General features: G+C 41.2%; 3 protein-coding genes across 7 annotated transcripts in view; 1 reads left to right on the forward strand and 2 right to left on the reverse strand.

The window, feature by feature from the left end:
* Positions 1 to 320: 320 nt before the first annotated feature.
* Positions 321 to 6,916, reverse strand: LOC132844926 (IQ calmodulin-binding motif-containing protein 1-like). 3 transcript variants are annotated; one of them, XM_060868828.1, is made up of 13 exons: positions 6,620 to 6,916; positions 6,340 to 6,505; positions 6,142 to 6,262; positions 5,608 to 5,701; positions 5,423 to 5,522; positions 5,075 to 5,250; positions 4,866 to 4,972; positions 4,070 to 4,197; positions 3,833 to 3,975; positions 3,035 to 3,183; positions 1,978 to 2,109; positions 1,573 to 1,729; positions 321 to 828 (listed from the first exon to the last, which is right to left on the reverse strand). In XM_060868828.1, exons 1-13 carry the CDS (start codon positions 6,705 to 6,707, stop codon positions 608 to 610), a joined length of 1,782 nt encoding a protein of 593 aa, XP_060724811.1. In that variant the 5' UTR covers positions 6,708 to 6,916; the 3' UTR covers positions 321 to 607. The 3 variants fall into 3 exon arrangements, with proteins under 3 accessions (XP_060724811.1, XP_060724812.1, XP_060724813.1); XM_060868829.1 differs by lacking the exon at positions 321 to 828 and adding an exon at positions 1,344 to 1,470; XM_060868830.1 differs by lacking the exons at positions 321 to 828; positions 1,573 to 1,729; positions 1,978 to 2,109 and adding an exon at positions 2,124 to 2,792.
* A 729-nt stretch (positions 6,917 to 7,645) lies between these two features.
* On the reverse strand, positions 7,646 to 12,849 carry ccdc14 (coiled-coil domain containing 14). 2 transcript variants are annotated; one of them, XM_060868823.1, is made up of 13 exons: positions 12,621 to 12,849; positions 12,299 to 12,354; positions 12,117 to 12,180; positions 11,945 to 12,017; positions 11,738 to 11,872; positions 11,446 to 11,631; positions 11,111 to 11,202; positions 10,381 to 10,951; positions 9,727 to 9,865; positions 9,534 to 9,616; positions 9,210 to 9,386; positions 8,824 to 8,956; positions 7,646 to 8,719 (listed from the first exon to the last, which is right to left on the reverse strand). In XM_060868823.1, the coding sequence occupies exons 1-13, from the start codon at positions 12,648 to 12,650 to the stop codon at positions 7,879 to 7,881; spliced, it is 2,580 nt and encodes an 859-aa protein (XP_060724806.1). In that variant the 5' UTR covers positions 12,651 to 12,849; the 3' UTR covers positions 7,646 to 7,878. The 2 variants fall into 2 exon arrangements, with proteins under 2 accessions (XP_060724806.1, XP_060724807.1); XM_060868824.1 differs by having other exon boundaries at positions 7,647 to 8,719; positions 11,738 to 11,869.
* A 2,729-nt stretch (positions 12,850 to 15,578) lies between these two features.
* kalrnb (kalirin RhoGEF kinase b) overlaps positions 15,579 to 19,980 on the forward strand; it is a 73,543-nt gene continuing 69,141 nt past the window's right edge. Inside the window, exon 1 of one of the 2 annotated variants that reach the window (XM_060868817.1) lies at positions 15,579 to 16,080. In XM_060868817.1, the coding sequence (XP_060724800.1) occupies positions 16,014 to 16,080 (67 nt within the window). In that variant the 5' untranslated portion in view covers positions 15,579 to 16,013. The remainder of the gene's footprint in view (positions 16,081 to 19,980) is intronic. The other variant, XM_060868815.1, reaches the window with a different exon arrangement.

Here is a 19,980-nt window from a genome sequence, read left to right on the forward strand (position 1 = left end):
GTAGGTTGATTGGCATCTCTTGAAAATTGTCCGTAGTGTGTGATTGTGTGAGTGAATGAGAGTGTGTGTGTGTGTGCCCTGTGATGGGTTGGCACTCCGTCCAGGGTGTATCCTGCCTTGATGCCCCATGATGCCTGAGATAGGCACAGGCTCCCCGTGACCCGAGGTGGTTCGGATAAGCGGTAGAAGATGAATGAATGAATGAATGAATAAATGAATAAACAAATAAAACCACAACTCAAAGTCGCGTGGCGGAAAACCTAAGACTCGGACAAAGCACTGAAACTGGAGACTCCTTACTGAAAACTGCCACATGTTCAGATTTTTCAAAAAAGTATTTAATATTAGAATTAAATACAAGCCATACATACAAGTCCTTGTGGATTAGTTGTTATCTTTAGAGTAGAAACAGTATAGAAATGTAGCACAGTCGCTGCTGTTGTAAAGATTTATTCTGACCAATGAGATTCTGACCAATGAATTCATTGTTGTTGTAATTCACAGATCGGCACGAGAAATTTGAACGTGCGTATTTGAACGTATGTCATAATGTTCCTTTAGCTGGCACAGAATCAGGATTGTGATGAAGTTCATGGATAAACAATTGTCACCTGCCACCCAGATACAAAGACTCAAAGTCCACGTCGTAGTCTTGGTGTGAAAGTGACTCTGGACTGGAGAACCCGTCTCCGAGCTTCCTCCACCAGGGCAGGTGTGCGCTCCGGAGCAGGGTATTGTGGGCTTGTCGGGCACGCGTGGCCGTTGGAGCTGAGCGGCTGAGGAAGAGGCAAGAGTCTTCCTCAGGCATGTCTTTCAATGTTGGAACACCTGAGAGATGGAGAGAGAGAGAGAGAGAGAGAGAGAGAGAGAGAGAGAGAAAAAAGTCACCAAGGCTGATGATGATATAAAACGTTTATTCCACAATAACACTTGTGCATTCACACTTGGATTTATTCTGCGTTTATTTGATCGAAGGTGTCTTCGTCACAGGTTTTGTTTTTTCTCACAGACGATCGAGAATTGACGCAAAAGCGAATAGAATGGACTCAGGTCTAGAAATTCAGTTTTCTCAAGTATATAAATGCTAGTAGGAATATTCATTCATTCATTCATTCATCTTTTACCGCTTATCCGAACTACCTCGGGTCACGGGGAGCCTGTGCCTATCTCAGGCGTCATCGGGCATCAAGGCAGGATACACCCTGGACGGAGTGCCAACCCATCACAGGGCACACACACACACACACTCATTCACTCACGCAATCACACACTACTGACAATTTTCCAGAGATGCCAATCAACCTACCATGCATGTCTTTGGACCGGGGGAGGAAACCGGAGTACCCGGAGGAAACGCCCGAGGCACGGGGAGAACATGCAAACTCCACACACACAAGGTGGAGGCGGGAATCGAACCCCCAACCCTGGAGGTGTGAGGCGAACGTGCTAACCACTAAGCCACCGTGTCCCCTAGTAGGAATATTATGAAAATGATATATTTTAACTGGAAAAATTTAATGATGTCACATTTAGATTTTCAGATTAGTACGAGTCACAGTAACACGGTCTTACTTAGCAGGAGCTCGATGTCCGTGTTGATCTGAGCCATGACAGCTTGGCGGTGCTGCTCCTGAGCGCGGTCCGACGCTTTCGTCATCAGGTGCTGCTGCAGCATGCTCTGAGCTTTGTCATGGAGCGCTAGAGTACCCTCTGCTGACACCACAGAGGACTGCAAAACACAAGGGACTCGTAGTGTCTGCACCAAACAAGGGCCGTGACTATGGAGCGTGTTCGGCACAAAGGAAGCCGCTACACCGATCACGTGAAAAGACTGTACGTGATTTCTGATAGCGGGTCTTATTGTAAGATTTATGTTCTGGATATAGCTGTGATCAGATTTAAAGAATTAAAGCTTTCAATTCAATTAGCTCCATTTTCACAACCAAAACGTTGAGTGATATTTGTGTGATGACTCACGGGGTGAAGAAACACGTGATGTTCTATCTGTCTCTTCAGTTCTGCCCTCCTGCTCTCGGTCAGGCCTTTAGGGCTTTTCCACGGTGCTACCAAGTTCCTCTGAGAGCGTCGTCGCTTTAGAAAAGCCAAAATCTAAACAAACACACGAGCAATGCAGGAGCAGAACGAGTCGTTCTTTCATTTTATTTCATCTTGTATATTGTTACAAGCCAGATTTAAAACTTTATACGTTTCTTTATATTATGTCATGCAATAACAATTACAACAATTCTAGTTTGCCCAAATCTAACATATCCAGCTCCATCCTTTTGGTGTGAAATTCCAAAGATTTCCATTTTTAAGGGTTTAGGGTTCTTTTTTATTTATTTATTTATTTTTTTACACGCCTACAATACTTGTCATGTCTGTGATGAGCCACGACGTTACACACACAAAAGAAAGAGAAGATTATTGCGATCACAACTGCTCGGTTAATACAAAGGATGTGGGACAGATGTTTCACGTTTGCAAGTTGAATTTAGCAAAGCAAACAGTGCCATATGCCCCCTTTTTGCAAGGATTTGTGGGTAATTTCAGCTGAATTAAAAACATTTGGGGGACAAAGTTAGGGAGGCCACATTAAGATGGTTTGGACATGTTCAGAGGAGGGAGAGTGAGTATATCGGTAGGGGAACGTTGGACATGGAGCTGCCAGGAAGGAGGCCAAAGAGGAGGTATATGGATGTAATTAATGAGGATATGAAGCTAGTGGATGCAAGTGTTGAGGATGCAGAAGATAGGGATAGGTGGAGAGAGATGGTTCGCTGTGGCGACCCCTGAAGGGAAAAGCCGAAAGAAGAAGAAGAAGATCAGCTGAATAAAAAAAAATAATAATTTAAAAAAATGAAAAAAATAAATAAATAAATAGTCCACGCAAAAATAGTCATTTCAACATACTACGTTTTGGGACACAGTCGTTCAGGATGAATAGTAAGTGAATTGGGATGCAGCATAAGACTGTGTTTAATATGTGTATTGAACGGTTTAAATTCCGTGTGTGTGTGTGTGTCTCACTCACTGCTCTCTGCAGAGTCACTGCAGCTTTGTGCTGTCTGAGATGATATCTGTTCTGTTTAAACTGCTGTCTCTCTCTGTGTCCTCTCCACACTCTCTGGATCAGCAGAGCAGCTCTGTTCTCCAGCTCGCCCAGGAAGCGTGCCAGGTGCTCTACAGCGCACACACACACACGCACACACACACAATTACATGACACATATACACAGATATGAAGCTGTTGTGTCACCTGCAGCACATGAGACAATGTTTACATGTGTCTCAGGGTTATTACAGTTAATAAACCTTCTCACTCTCACTCACTCATCTTCTACCGCTTATCCGAACTACCTCGGGTCACGGGGAGCCTGTGCCTATCTCAGGCGTCATCGGGCATCAAGGCAGGATACACCCTGGACGGAGTGCCAACCCATCGCAGGGCACACACACACACACTCTCATTCACTCACGCAATCACACACTACGGACAATTTTCCAGAGATGCCAATCAACCTACCATGCATGTCTTTGGACCGGGGGAGGAAACCGGAGTACCTGGAGGAAACCCCCGAGGCACGGGGAGAACATGCAAACTCCACACACACAAGGTGGAGGCGGGAATTGAACCCCCAACCCTGGAGGTGTGAGGCGTACATGCTAACCACTAAGCCACCGTGCCCCCCCAATAAACCTTCTATTTAATGCAAATGTTTGTATCTCCAAAATGGCATCTCTAATTTCTCTACAAGAAAAAATATATATAAATTACAGAAGCCTGTTTGTGGAAAGGATTTCTCATGGAAAGGTAGACAGTGTGTGTTACCTGCAGGCAGAATCTCCATTAGATGGAGCTGCCGCTGGTGGAACTGCCGAATCGCTCTCTGTCTGTGCAGACGCACTTGATGACGCAGTTCTTCCTCCGCAAGACGTTTCTCTGTCTCTGCCTGTTTCTGGCGTCTCCTCTCTCTGCACACAAACGTACACACGTGATTACTGTTATAAAATTCGAAACACACGAATTCTGAAATTTGAGTTTTGTTTAAAAACTGAAAGAAGTCACCTGAAGCTTCTCTGTAACACGCTCACGGCTCTGGGGAGTTTCTTCAGCCTGCATCGGGTCTGATGAGCTCTCCATGCAGCCTGGATCACACAGGCAGCTCGAACCCTCTCCGCAGATGAGTACTGAGCCTGATAATGACAGTAATAATAATAATAGTAATAATAATAATAATAAAATTAGTTATAGCTCCAACAACAATTATAATGCACAACACTCCTGTACTGTGTGTTAGAGGAGAGGAAGATTTTTTTTTTATTTTTTTTTTTACCAGTATGTCCCTGTTACATTTGTTTTGTTTATTTATTTCCATTTTAATTAGTTTTTTCGGGGGGCACGGTGGCTTAGTGGTTAGCACGTTCACCTCACACCTCCAGGGTTGGGGGTTCGATTCCCGCCTCCACCTTGTGTGTGTGTGCATGTTCTCCCCGTGCCTCGGGGGTTTCCTCCGGGTACTCTGGTTTCCTCCCCCGGTCCAAAGACATGCATGGTAGGTTGATTGGCATCTCTGGAAAATTGTCCGTAGTGTGTGATTGCGTGAGTGAATGAGAGTGTGTGTGTGTGTGCCCTGCGATGGGTTGGCACTCCGTCCAGGGTGTATCCTGCCTTGATGCCCGATGACACCTGAGGTAGGCACAGGCTCCCCGTGACCCGAGGTAGTTCAGATAAGCGGTAGAAAATGAATGAATTAGTTTTTTCTTTTTTTGAAAAGGACTTTTATAAATTATTTCTAGCTTTAAGAAGTACATCCACCTAGAACTACAGAAATTAAGAACGAATTTAAACATTTCACACAAACCCGAGTGTCTTTTCCAGGACCCTCAGATTGCAGTCTGTGGATGAGTTGCATCAGTGTTGCATCGAAGCCTTTACCTCGCCAGTCCTTCTGCACCATATCCTCCAACCCTGCAGGACATCATCTTTATTTCTCTGAACAACATTCCAAACATCTGTATACATCTGTAACCTGGTCGTGATTCGAGGTGATGACACAAGGTGACTCTTTACCTTTGTAGCGCTCGTGAAGCTGCAGAGAAACAGAGTGACTCTTCTGCTCTGTAATCGACAGCAAAATCTTTACAGCAGCGCTGCCAATCACAGGGTTGGAGCTGCTTGACATTTTATACACCACGTCGTCCAGGATGGTGTACAGCGCTGTAGTTGTGATCTCAGATACAGCTGCACTGCAGGTGAGACGTAAAGTTACGACTACACCACGTCATCAACTAGACATCAACAGTCTATAACATTAAACCTGTGATTGAATTCCAGTTATTACTGACACAGTTATTACTGCTGTTAGAGAAATGAATCTAAATCATCTGACCAATCAGATTTGAACATTTATCTCTTCACCTGTTAGTCCTGAACAGATTGTACCACATCGTTAGTATACCCGCTGAGATCTCGTCGTCGTCACTCATCTGCACGCTCTCGTAATATCTGGAGTTGAGAACTGGGAAGAGAATAGAGCAGGCACTCAACTGCAATCATCAAGTAAACTCACAATAGCTGTGAAATTCTGAAACCGTCTCTCATACCACAAGGGATTAGATGAGGGTGAGCTCTAATAAGCCAGCTGAGAGAATTAATGATGTTCCGAAAGAGACGGATCATCTCGGTTTGTCCTTTATCCTGTTGGAGAGGAAACAAACACTTTGTGAGAGTCACTGTATGGATGAGCCTGAGATCTCTACATTCAGGTTCTCTGGTTTCCTTCCACATCCCATAAACATGATTAGTATATGGATTGGCAAGACTTACTACCCCTTCGGTGTGAATGAGTGTGTGAAAGCGTGTAGTGTGGTGTGGATGGTGTGTGTGTGTGTGAGTGTGTATATACTGTATATCGAGCCCTGTTTCACACCCATTGTTCCCGGGATAGGCTCCAGATTCTGATCAGGATAAACCATTTAATAAATATGAGTTAGTTCTCTATGAAGCCAACTGAAAGAGAAAACATTCCTAAACAGACACATCATATCAGATAAAGATATAGTGATAAAACACAAGATGAATGAATACATGATTAGATGTAAACGATCTAAATCATAGCAGTAAACTAGGTTACTGACCCTTATTGCTCTGTTCATGATGCGGTGTATAAGGAACAGGATGTTGTCAATTACTCCTGGAAGAAACTGACGACGAAACACGTCTCCGTCTCTCACAGAGCCGATGCCTACGCAACAGGTGCTGATGAAAGATGCGATTATAACACACGTCTTATTGTGAAGATATTGTAGAAAGCAAACTAAGAAATCTCAACCTACCTGAGGACGTCTGCCATTTGAGTCATGGAGGAATAACTTCCTTGAATTTTGGCAGGGTTGAATTTGAGAGCAGCAGAGCAGTAGTCAAGTACTCTGTGGTGGAAAAGGTCTTGTTTGCATTTTTCTAAATCTTTCTGGTCTCCTAAGGACTTCCTGCCTAAAAGCTCTGTCCAAATGGGTGGAAGGCAAGAAAATATAGTTTCTTCTTGTGTCATAGGTGTAAAAAAAATAATAATAATAAAAATAATACTTTATATGTCATGCCAGAACGTTCTCTTACCTTTCAGCTTTGACAAGATTTCCATAAAAGCCTCTTCTGAGTTTTTAGCCATGAGGCTTTTCAGCTCATCTTCTTCTGACATCTCCATGTTTGTTAGCTCACGTTGCTAATACGGTGTTTTTCGCTATAAAATAACTATTATTAATAATCATAATAATAATACAACAAAAGGGAGCTAGTTTAAACGTGTAGTCATTACTATTAACTCATAATTAAATCCCAAGATTATTTAAAAGGAGTTTTTTTTTTTAAACTTTGAGTTCGCAGCAAATACAAGACGCATATGTGGTTACTGGAGCAACGCTTGCGTCATCAAACCGCGACAACGGATATAACGCCATTTCAATGTAACCTACTTTATAGCATAACATTTAATAACAACGTTAGTTTATATAATTAAAAATATATTTGTATAATATAATATAGAATTAAACAATATATATACACACAATTTCTTTAATATTAAGTACAACCCTGTTATCAAAATAATAGATAGGAAACTAATTACTCATTTAAGAAAATGTCAGATTTTAAGTCAAATATTAGAATGAGCTTAATGTCCTCAAGCTATTACTACTAATAATAATACTAATTTTTTTTTTTTTTACCTTTACAAACACATCTGTAAATGTAACATTAGTAGAAAACCAAGTCCAACCCAATCATGGAATCACAACATCAACATCTACGATGAGATAAACTTGACATTTAGACTGTTTTAGATACATATTATTGTTCACCTTTTATTTGAACAGAATCATCAACTCAGAGCACATTACATGTGGATAAAATATTTAATATTAACTTTAATATCGGGAGGGGGCACGGTGGCTTAGTGGTTAGCACGTTCACCTCACACCTCCATGGTCGGGGTTCGATTCCCGCCTCCGCCTTGTGTGTGTGGAGTTTGCATGTTCTCCCCGTGCCTCAGGGGTTTCCTCTGGGTACTCCGGTTTCCTCCCCCGGTGCAAAGACATGCATGGTAGGTTGATTGGCATCTCTGGAAAATTGTCCGTAGTGTGTGATTGCGTGAGTGAATGAGAGTGTGTGTGTGCCCTGTGATGGGTTGGCACTCTGTCCAGAGTGTATCCTGCCTTGATGCCCAATGACGCCTGAGATAGGCACAGGCTCCCCGTGAGGTAGTTCGGATAAGCGGTAGAAGATGAATGAATGAATGAATTTTAATATCATCAAATCGTTTATTAACATAATTAAAACATAGGCGTTAAACTACATCGGTAGAAGTTTTAAGACACACATCATCTCTTAAGGTCAGCTTTCAAAGTCCTCTGCAGGCTGGCTATACTGGCGTCTAAAGCTGCTAAGCCGTTGCGGAACGCTTGCTCGTCACGCGTGTTGAATGTAGACCAGGAGTTCACGCTCCAGTCTGAAGCTAAGGATTTTATATCGCAGGATGAAAAAGAGTTCTCGTATGCTGATGGCCGTCCTGTGTATACTGATGTTTCACCCATACGCAGACGTCGCCGTGCATGCTGGGATTCAGATTGTTCTGTAGGATTAACAGCAGCCTCACTGGGCTGTTTCAGCTGCAAGGTCACACCATCAGGATGTGGGAGGAAATCTGCACCGTGATCATTATCCAGAGATGGGAGGTCAGACGAGATGCCAAGTTTATTAAAAGCAAGACCGAGGTACTTCAGTCCGCCGTGAACTGAAGACTGTTTCTGGGGAGCTGCTGCAGTCTGCACGCTTGCCGTCTCTCGTAAAGGAACAAATCCTGTGTCGTCACTCTGTTCTACTTCCTGACTCTCACTCCCAACTGTCGTGCTCTTTAGTGACAAGTGTACATCCGAGCTTTTAGGAGAGCTCTGTTGTCTACGTTTCCACTGGCCAGGTGAAGAATGAGACAGTTTAAGGTGTACAGATTTAGCTGGGTGAGGTGGTGAGTTGTGACCCGAGTCCTCCAGAGTCTGAAGGTAGGCCTTAACGGAGTCTGTGACTCGACTGGCCACAGTAGGTTCTCGGTGCTGAGTCTCATACTGATCTAGAACGTTCTTAGTGAGCTGAGCCGCAGGAGCTGAGCTGCTGGAAACATCTGTCTGAGCAAGGTAGAATGGGGTGGGGCTTTTCTGAAGATTTCTGTTGATAAACCAATAAAATAAAATAAAAAAAAAAACACTAATATTTGCAGTAATGTATAGGTCTTTATTCGTATAATTATACAGGTGTACAGTTTGACTTACCTGATGATCTCCTGTAGTTTTGTGATCTCTGCCTCCTTCTGCTGGAGGCTGTTTGTCAGTGCAGTCTTCTCCCTCTCGCAGTCTTCCAGCTTAGCCTGGCAGTTACGCATTTCAGCTAAGGCCTCACTCACATCTAAATCATGTGAATAATTAAAAAAATTGCACACCAAAATAGACACAATTTTTTTCCAAGCATTGGCAATAAATATACACACAATCTGTGGGCAAGGGAGTTGATGATATAAAACAACTGGTTACAGACAAATGTGTGTATATCATTGGAGCACTTTAAATTACTACTAATTAATTGCATTTATGTAGTTTATTAATAAAATAATAAATTATCATCTCAAAACATCCCTCCCCCCCTGGGTATTTTTTTTTACCCATGCGTATACGACTCGTCTCAACCTCGCAATGCTCTTTGGTCTGTTGCAGGTCACCCTCTTTGTCCTCTACAGCCTGACGGAGTTTCTGGTTCTCCTGCTGAAGGTTCTCCAGCTCTTTATGGCGCTCATTTAATTGCATCTGAAGTGTGAGGTTTAGTGACTGCAGTGAGACCACTGAAACACACACAAACACAAGTTTGTAAATTCTGAAATGACAATCTTATAATAATCTAATGATCTAAATATTACAAATGATTTAATGCCCTTGCTTCGTATCCATCTCAACGAAATCTGATGTGAAGCTTCAGATGATGTTCTTACATTCTAGATTGCAATCCACTGGTCTGGCCTGTCTTTCTGCTCTCTCCCGTTCCTGTAACTGCTGATTCAGTATTCTCAGACGCCTACAGAACACACACATTGAGGAATTGAAAAAGTAGCTTACAGTCCAACATATGCTCCTATGTTAGAACTTTATTCCTGTACTACACGGTGCTGAGAGAGTGCTGCTAACCTGCGGAGCTGCACATTCTCACTTCTGAGTGGCTGCAGTGCGAGAGCGAGCTCAGCCTGAATGTTGGTGCTGCCCACCATTGTGGGGAGCAGTGAGATGCTCTGCTCCACCTCTGAGATAAGACGAACCGCCTCACAGTCTACAGGGAAGAGGAACAACCACAGTGCACTCAGGCATCATTAAAGATGTACTGTAGCACTACAAAACAAAGCGGTGAATCTGTAAGTTTTCAGTTAGTGAGTCATTGAATCACTCGTTCACTGAGTGATATAATGATTCAGTGAAAAAATGAATCAGTCAGTGAACGAGTCAATCAGTCAGTCATTACAACAAAACATTCAGTCGTCAGTCCCTCATACTGTACCCTAAAACAGTTGGTAAGTCGGTCAGTCAAAGATTTACTCATCGAGTCAGTGAGTCATTCAGGCATGGAGTCCATGAGGCAGCAAAGGTGAGTCAGTGGGTTAGTGACGTAGGGATTCAGTGATATAGTTACTGAGGTAGGGGTCAGTGACTTAGACAGTGAAGTGGACAATCAGAGTCAATGAGGTAAAGACTCAGTACAGAGTCAGTCAGTTAGACAGTGAGTCAGTGAGACATTCACTGAATTAGACAGTTTGATAGACATTTAGATCTGTTTCTCACACCACTCACCCTGATTAGCTACCAGTGCCTTCAGCTCTCCTAGCAGGTATTTGACAGTCATCACCTTCCTGGCTGTCTTTTCAGGGCTCCCTGACTTGTGTTTCAGCGTCCCAGTATGTTTGTCTATGCTGGTCTGAGAGCTTGTGTCTCTAACCGGCATGGTGTCCACTCTGTCCAGCTCATCGTCTTCACTCATGCAGTCTCCACTCTCCTCTGATGAAGATGATGCATACTCTCCAGACGAAACCTGGTGATCCCGTGAACTGTCACGCACCGGGATGTGGGTGGGGAGCTGTGATGACACTGGAGGAGAAGGGCAGGTCTGAGGTGCAGTGTTTGACTGTAGGGCGCTGCCCTGTCCACCTGAACATTCGTTTATAACAGGACTGGAGGGTTGAAACTGCCCCACCGTGGAGACCGCAGGCTGCAGCTGGACGGCTGGAGCTACAGAAAAAGACGCTATGTACCGGGTGGGTGAAACTGTAGCGCTTATAGCTCCGTGTTGAGTCGATGGTGCCGCAACGGCTGCAGCAAACTGCTGAGTGACGTGATGCGTCTCTCCGTCTGCTCCTTTGAGAGACTACACAGATGTATGGGACACAAAGGCAGAGAGAGAATAGGAAGTGACATTGACTGACAGACGAAGAGCGAGAACTGACAGCACTGCTTGAGCATCTGAGTTTTTCGGTATTTAATTAATCACGTTTGACTTTTGGGATGTCGGTGTGCAGAATCATACCACTTGACTGTGAGCTGATGTGGGTCTGTGAGGACTGAGCGCTGGGGTGGAGGTTGTCAGACGGCAGTTAAACACAGTGGAGGGCTGCGGTCCTGCAAAACAAAATGCGCACGTACATTGTTTTAATTCAACCTGCACCTCCATCATGTATTTATGAGATTATGCTGAATCAAATTTAATAATATTGTTTCTTTTGACGCTCATGTCATTTATTCACAATTATTTCCAACCCAGAAAATGCATGTACACATGCAGTATAATTAAAAAAATAATAATAATACAATAAATAATACTATAAAAAATACATCTAATTAAAAATTAAAATCTGAGCTGACCTGTGGATGTATGACTGCCTAGAGGAAAGCTGTGTGACTGAACACCCTCCACTTGTGTCCCTCCTGGCTTTACGTCAGGTCCGATGACAACATCGACAGCAAGGGGCTTCTGCACACCATGAACATGTGGTTGTTGTCTTAAACCTGCGTAAGCCTCCGAGGGCAATATGGTCTTCTGCACTGGAGCTACAGAGAGGATACACAACAAATGATTGATTTAAAGTCTAAATATTTAGATATTCCACAAAAATAATCATCATTTATTTAAACAGTGATGCGTGTGCAACATCACCTGGTCTTTTGTTTAGGTGCATAGATGCGCTTGCTTTTTTTCCAACCCTCTTTCTGTCTGCTTCATTCTTGCCAAGTGAGGTTTTCTTTTTGGGAGGAGCCGTCTTTACGATCCGTGACTTCATCTTGGGGTCTGCTGGGTAGATAATATTCGCATGTTAAATACAAACAAAGACATGCAACAAACACACATCTCAATCACGAGTACCTGATTTTTCCGCTTGAAGTATATCACCGAGCAAAGCCGCACATCGATCCAGGCCTTTGTTTATGGTTGTGACCTAATCAGCATATTTCATGTATAAATTAATGAATAATTAAGGAATGCTCATTTGCATGTTTATGATGTTACTTTACTTTACTGATGATGATAAAATTACCTGATCTTCTGAATCTGTGGAGTACAGAGAATATGAAGGGTCGAGAGAAGGTCTTCCAACAACCCTGCAATACAGGTTAGGAAATTCTGTTTAAGGCATGTTGTGTATGTGTGTGTGTGTGTGTGTGTGTTTAAATATATATCGTCACTGAATACTGGGAATACAAGAGGTGGCATGTTTACTTTTTCCTGGTCATTTGTCCTCGGCCAGATCCCGTCAACCGGCCTGAGGACACCATCTGCCAGTGACACACAAGCATAAGGATGCAGTTACAACAGCACAACCAGGTTTGTGACTTATATTAACATTATCACTTGGTTTCCTACGTAACCCACAATTCAACGGTGACTGAGACGAGAGTGACTAACGAGAGCGATGCAGCAGCGCTTTAGTCTTTTGGCACTAACCCTAACTATTCTGGATTTCTTACTAAAACAATGATAAATATAAGTTTTTTTTGTTGTTGTTGTTTGTTTCAGTATTACAGTGTGGAGCTGATATTACCTTGTGTCTGGGCGTCACGTGCCTTGCCATGTGTGCGGCTAATCTCTAACCAGCTAGCAAGATGTGCACTCTTATCAGCCACGGTACAAACTTCACCTTTACACTCACAGATAGTTTTGAGATGTTTACAATATCTATTGACCTAAAAAAAACTGTTAAAAAGGTACTTTTTAAAGCGGTAAAACAGCGTGTCACTTTAAGAGAACCGACAACCGAAACAGCCGTCAGCTGCTAGATGTTATGTTTAAACAGAAGGCAAGGATACACTCGACCAATAGAAACGCTGCAAATTGTAGCCATCGAAATCATTGGTGCGTTCTATATGACGTCATCGAAACGTTCTTGGACCATTGGATAAAAATCTTGCCGATTATAATGACGGCACCCAATAATAATACGGAAGTATTTATTTATGTTCAGCCCACTAATGCGTTGAAAGCGTAACTATAGAAACGCAAATCACTTTATTTTTTCGCGGCATCTAAACCTGTAATTCGCGCGTGCCGGTTTATTTACCAATATTCTGATTATATTCCATTCTATTATTAGTATATTATTATTAAACTATTATAATTGAATAATAGAAATATTAGAGAATTTTATTATTATTATATTGTTGTTCAATTATTATTATTATTATTATTATTATTATTATTATTATTATTATTATTATTATTATTATTATTATTTATTTTTTAAATAGAATACAAAACAATATAATACTAATATAATATAATTATAATTTTATATATATATATATAAATTATTAATATTAATTAATATTTAAATATTAATATTTAATATTATAATTATATTAAAAAAAAATCTTATATTGTTTTTAAATTATATTCTATTAAAAATGATAATAATAGTAATAAAAGTAATAATAATAATAATAATAATAACAACAATAATATTTGTTGATTCAGGATAACTACCTAAAACAATATATATACTGTTTAGTTTAGTTTAAACAAATATATATTGTTTTAGTTCGTTATTCTGAATCAACAAATATTATTATTGTTGTTATTATTATTCATATATATATATATATATATATATATATATATATATATATATATATATATATATATATATATATATATATAATTGTTAAGTTAGTTATATATATAATAATTATTAAGTTAGTATAATCACATTCACATTTAAAGTCACAGTGAAGCTGGTAAATAGAAGACTATTTTTAAGTAGAGCTTGTTGTTAAACTAGTAGAGCTACTAAACTATTGTATTGCTATAAGTTGCTTTATAGTGTGATAAGCAATCACCGAACAATTCCTGTGGTTCTGTGTTTTTTATTGCCTGCTTGCAGCTTAGTCAGTGCCCCTGTGTCTTTAGTGTAGTTTAAAGCTCTCTGTGACACTTTCAGACACCGTCACCACTCCACTGATCTATTTCCTAAGCAGAAATCACACAGTGTGATCTGACATGAAATCATTACAAGATAAAGGAATGAATCATTGATGATTCATGTATGAACAAATCATTTTTCTTCCTTTCCTTTTGTTCCCTTTTTGCTCTTCGGATCCTTTGTTTCTTTGTGCCTCAGCAGTCATCACACAAACAGGACAAAAAACAATATAATTTCTCTAAATATGTGAACAGACACAGCTGATAGAAAACGCAGTGCAACTTATAAAACCTAGAAGTACAGTTTCTAGCATTATTTTCTGCTTCTTGGACATTCTAGGTAAGTTCTTTTAGAGATTTACAGCTGGGGTCAGAGTTCAAAATAGTTTATAAATAGTGTACTTAAGAAATAAATCCACTCAGAAATCACGTGAATTTAGCTTCTGCCAGGTAGTTGACCAATAAAGTATGTAAAATACGAATTAGAATTCTACACATTATTAAAATACGTGTTTAAAGACACGCCCATTTATAACGCTTACATTTCCATATTTGGACTTAACGCCACGCCCACCGTTAAATCGGCCCAAAGACTATAAAAACATTTTTCCAGTAGAGGGCGACATTTTACCGCCATCGTTCTTTATTACATTGTAATTCAAATTTGACATATTTTAATTATTGTCAAAATTACAAACGCTCTACACTGTGGATATAGATACATAAATATATATTTCATGTAGCCTATAGATTAGATTCGTTTGCAGTGAAAGTCTGACCTTGTTTTTAGTGAAGAAAGAAGAAAGTGACTATGAATTACAGGAAGCTGGGGTTTCCTGGTGAGCTTCTCAATATTAAACTTCTAGGAATTGTTTTCGAGTCGAAGAGGAAGAAGCAGATCTCAAAAACAGGCATTGATTAAAGCGTAAAGGGGCGGGGCAATATGGGGGAGGGGCGATAATAGATGAGCTTTTTCTACATCTAATTATGTAGCTTCTATCAATTAAAGGTCCATTATGGCCACTGTTGAGGGTATTAAAGGTACAAGCTGTTTTTTTCTCCAAGCATACATGTCTAAATATAACTAATAATAATAATAATAATAATAATAATAATAATAAAATTGATTATTATTATTTGGATTGTGGGACTCTCATGTTCCTAGCTGTGCATATGAAATCGTTCTTCTTTTTCTTTTTTCAATTCCAACCTAAATCTAAAAATGTAAAGCCAAAATGGTTGAAACAATAAACACATTTTTTTTGCATGCTGGCAACTGGCCCCACTATCCTGGTCCAAATAGCCTCTGATGCTCTATGAAGCATTGAGCAAGTCAAGAGGGAGCGTATTGATGCTGAGTGGGGGAGTCGGCCTCTCTCTCTCTCTCTCTCTCTCTCTCTCTCTCTCTCTCTCCACACACACACACACACTCACACACACACACACACATACACACACTTATGCACACCCCATTATTAGGAACCGCTTGAGCGTGCATCTCTGGACGTCTTCATGGGGATTCAAGCGACAATATTTTGACGTCTGCAATAAGTGTTATTATTTATTTATTCATTTATTGTTATTAGAATATTATTATTATTATTATAATTTGGACCGCGATCATCCACGCGCTCTTCTCGTCTACCCCGAACAGAGGAGCGCGCGCTGCCATTGTAGCCCATCGGTAACGGGGAATCACCGTTCGCGCACGCGTCTGCATACACACACACACACTCACACACAAAGGACGTGTGCGTGCAAAAAGGAATTGATCGAAAGAGGTTGATTTGCGTCGGAGAGATCGTTCTAAACCGCTGGGATTTGTGTGAGTGGAGAAGCAGCAGCCGCCTGTCACACAACAAAAGCGCCCGGTGAGGCGCAGCGTTCTGTAGTAAAGAGGGACAGGAGGGACAGAGAAACCACCGCCACCGAGAGCTCCCAAATGGGCTGCACAACATAAGCGTGTGTGTGGAAATCCGCCCTGCTATTTCTACTTATACACAAGGAGGTCAATTAAACCATGAATTCTGCCGAGGCTGCTGATGAAGGACCGAATGAGCCGGATACAGACCCGTTTTTTAAGACAGGTGGGATGGGTGTATCTCTCTCTCTCTCTCTCTCTCTCTCTCTCTCTCTCTCTCTCTCTCTCTCTCTCTCTGTGTGTGTGTGTGTGTAGTCTCTTTTGTCCAGTTGAACCCAAAGAGTGACCGTTACACATAATGATTTTGTTGTAATTACGTTAAGAGCTGACGTGTGAAGATTGTGGGCTGCTCATTGCCTGTGCGTGTGTGTGTGTGTGTGTGTGTGTGTGTCTGTTAATGATCCATACTAGATATGAGACATGTATAAGATTTCATGGCACACCCTGTGCTGTACATTTCACCACTCTATCCTCCTACATGGCTACAGAAGAGGCAACAGCCATCTTCCTCCCACATGCTCTCTCTCTCTCTCTCTCTCTCTCTCTCTCTCTCTCTCTCTCTCTCTCTCTCTTTCTCTCTCTCTCTCTCTCTCTGATGATGCTGGATGGAATCTGTAGACTTACAATGCTCTGGAATGCCGACCATGCATCCTTGCTACATGAAACACTCTACAGGCCATGATCCGGTCCTGACGTTAGTCTTTTGGTGGATGTGCTCTCTCTGCACCTGCTACTCCACTACTGATGTTGCGCTCCTGCACGCCGGGAGTGGCTCCCTTTTGTCGGCCATGACATTGATGCATGTTTCCGAAAGCCTGTTGATTCGCACAGAACAGCTTTGACCTCCTCGATCATCGCCTCATCTATAATTTTAACAGTAGAGCATTTAAAGTGCCTTAGGTTTGCTGTTGAGCTGAATGATGGTGTCACTGGGATACCAGTATCAAACCTCTGATTATCTTGATCTATGGTAAATCTTGTGACTCCACAGTCAACATTACAAACCTTCATGGCTTATCAAATATAAGAAAAACATAATGAGCAAATCCATGAGCTGAGCGTAGTTTGCAAAATACAAACTCAAGTTTTGATTGCTAAGCTGTGGTTCTTTGGTAAGCCTTACCACTGACCTAGTTCTCTACATCTCGCCCAGCAGATGCTTGTGCTTGGGTGCATTGGACATTTCATTTAAAAACACCCTATGCTCCTGGATAATACACATTGTCCATGTCTGTCTACAGATGTGTCTGTTTCCGTGTGCATTGGTGTTAGAGTGTAAGCGGTTTTAAGGTATAGTTTGACCATTGTGTGTTATACAAATACAAATGTGTGTGCTATATTGTATATATCACATACGGCAATAAGGATACATCAGTGCTGATCCTGGTATCAGGTGTTGGTCTGATTTCATGCTTATTTACTCCTACAAATAAATGGTCCGATGCCAGCAGGGGATACCACATGATACTATGTAATTTAATCCTAGTCTGCATTGTGCTAATGACCAGATGACACAAAATTACAGCGATTTGGATGTTGTTTATGAAAATATCAAGACGAGGAACTATAGCATCTTCCTACAATACATGTAACCCGATCCAACGTGCTGTTTAAAGTGTAAGGTTTATGTTATAGTTGATATGTTATGATGTTTAAATGGATTGTCCAGAGTGGTCATTAAGGAGATGTGAACTGCGCACGGACATATGTTTTTGAAACAGTCATATGCGAGAGCACTTCACGTCTGCGAGCACTGAGCACTAAGACGGGCATGTCTTAGGATGGTTTTCCTCATGCACACGGTTTAAGCAATATAACATTCATTCATTCATTTTCTACCGCTTATCCGAACTACCTCGGGTCACGGGGAGCCTGTGCCTATCTCAGGCGTCATCGGGCATCAAGGCAGGATACACCCTGGACGGAGTGCCAACCCATCGCAGGGCACACACACACTCTCATTCACTCACGCAATCACACACTACGGACAATTTTCCAGAGATGCCAATCAACCTACCATGCATGTCTTTGGACCGGGGGAGGAAACCGGAGTACCCGGAGGAAACCCCTGAGGCATGGGGAGAACATGCAAACTCCACACACACAAGGCAGAGGAGGGAATCGAACCCCCAACCCTGGAGGTGTGAGGCGAACGTGCTAACCACTAAGCCACCGTGCCCCCCGCAATATAACATATTAAACATAAAATATAAGCATGAGCTGTTCAGTTAATGAAAATGTTCAAGCATGTCTTTAAAGTAGGTTCAGAATCAATATTATTGCAGTATCGGTAACAAAATCATGTTGTCATATATTTTCAGTTTTCTTTATACAGCAGCATCTTTGCATGTCCATATATGCATTTCCTGTCAGTGGGACTCATTTGTCATGCTGGATTCGCACATATTTGATCAAAACTTGTTCACTCGAGGGTTTATACATGACATGGTATTTTTGAAAATCCAGCTAGTTTGGAAAATCTTACACTTGCGTGTGAGTTTCTGGTCATTTACATAGAAGATGACTCTCTGATGTAAATCGCAATTGGGTGTGAAAAAGAAATTCCACACAACTCATGGAAGAAACTCTGTAAATTTACATCAAACAAGACTAGCCATTAAACCAGTCAGAACAAAAGTATTGGCTCTTTTCTTATCAGCTGCAGTAGCTTAGCTGCAACTTAACTGGATGATTTGACCGCTTAGTTGTCATTTTATTCTTTTCTGTGAGCTTTGCCTTATATGGAGTTTATGGGAGGGGCTAAATGGAATTCATCTGTGCTATAGAGCTGAGTGGTGTTTATCAAAATATGTATGAAAATATCAGCAAATTTGTTTTTCATTTTTGGAAATTTTGAGGTGGAACTAAAAGTTTGATTTGGCTGCAAAGACATTTACACACAATCTGAGAAAAAAAATTGAGAAATGAGACCTAATGTGGGTAGTACATTCTTTTGTCTTTGTAGCTTTGCATATACTTTATTTGTTTGTGTGTGTGTGTGTGTGTGTGTGTGTGTGTGTACGCCTGGTAGCTGTACTTGTGTGTGCGTTCTCATATCTGCCCATGCTGCTGTCCTGGAAAAGCTCCTACACCCACCTGTGAGGCTGAACGTTGCAGAAATCAGGGGGTCTATAATACACAGTGTGTGTTCATCAGATGAGCTTGTTCACAGCACGAAACATAAGCAGGCACTTTAGGGCTGGGCTTGTTTTCACCACACGTCTAAAATCAGTCATTTGTTCATGTTTAGTGATCTCAGTGGTTAATCCTGATAAAGTAGCAGTACTCAGAGAGAAAGAGAGTCAAACGTCTAAACAGCTCGGTGTCCTTTATAATTGTTTGTTTTTTCCTCCTGAAAAGCAGCTTTGAGGCCACTGAGTGTGCTTTTCTGGATCAGTAGATCACTGTCAGTATGTGAGGATGGACGGACACTCAATCACTTCAGACTGTACAGACAGATGCAGACAGTCAGGGGTTTAATCGCAGAGTGTGTATGTGTGTGTTTTCAGAATTCTTGATTAGATCTAGTCTCCGTAAACATATATACTGTATCATTTTGTGTAACTTGTTGACGTACCGATGTAATACTGATCCTGCGGAATTCCTACACAATCCCTACTTTGCCGACATTAACACACAACCGACGTCAAAATGGTGGTTCAAATAACGCACACAAAACTCGTCTCTATTTAAATTCTGATTTAAAATGTTCAAAAAAAGATCACAGTCTTCATTCAGGAACTATTCATATTTAATATATAGTACGTTACCGTTTCTATAGTAACAACTTACACAGGGGTTGTAGGGTGAGACTTCTCATAAAAACATCACTATTTAAATGTTACGTTTTCAGTCATGAGGCATTTATCTAGAAGTTTTTTGCAAGGAGTCTCCAGTATCAGTGCTTTTGAAAAGGCGTAAACAAACAAACCGAACCGGGGGAATTTGGTCATTTTAAGAGAGAGAGAGAAAAGAAAAGCTGGTGAGAATCTGGCGCTGTAGCATAGAGCACATAGCAAGTGATGATCAGAAACAAATAAAAAAGTCTTTTTAAATGAGTAAAAAA

This window comes from Tachysurus vachellii, chromosome 4 (assembly GCF_030014155.1).
Source record: "Tachysurus vachellii isolate PV-2020 chromosome 4, HZAU_Pvac_v1, whole genome shotgun sequence".
NCBI classification, from domain to species: domain Eukaryota; kingdom Metazoa; phylum Chordata; class Actinopteri; order Siluriformes; family Bagridae; genus Tachysurus; species Tachysurus vachellii.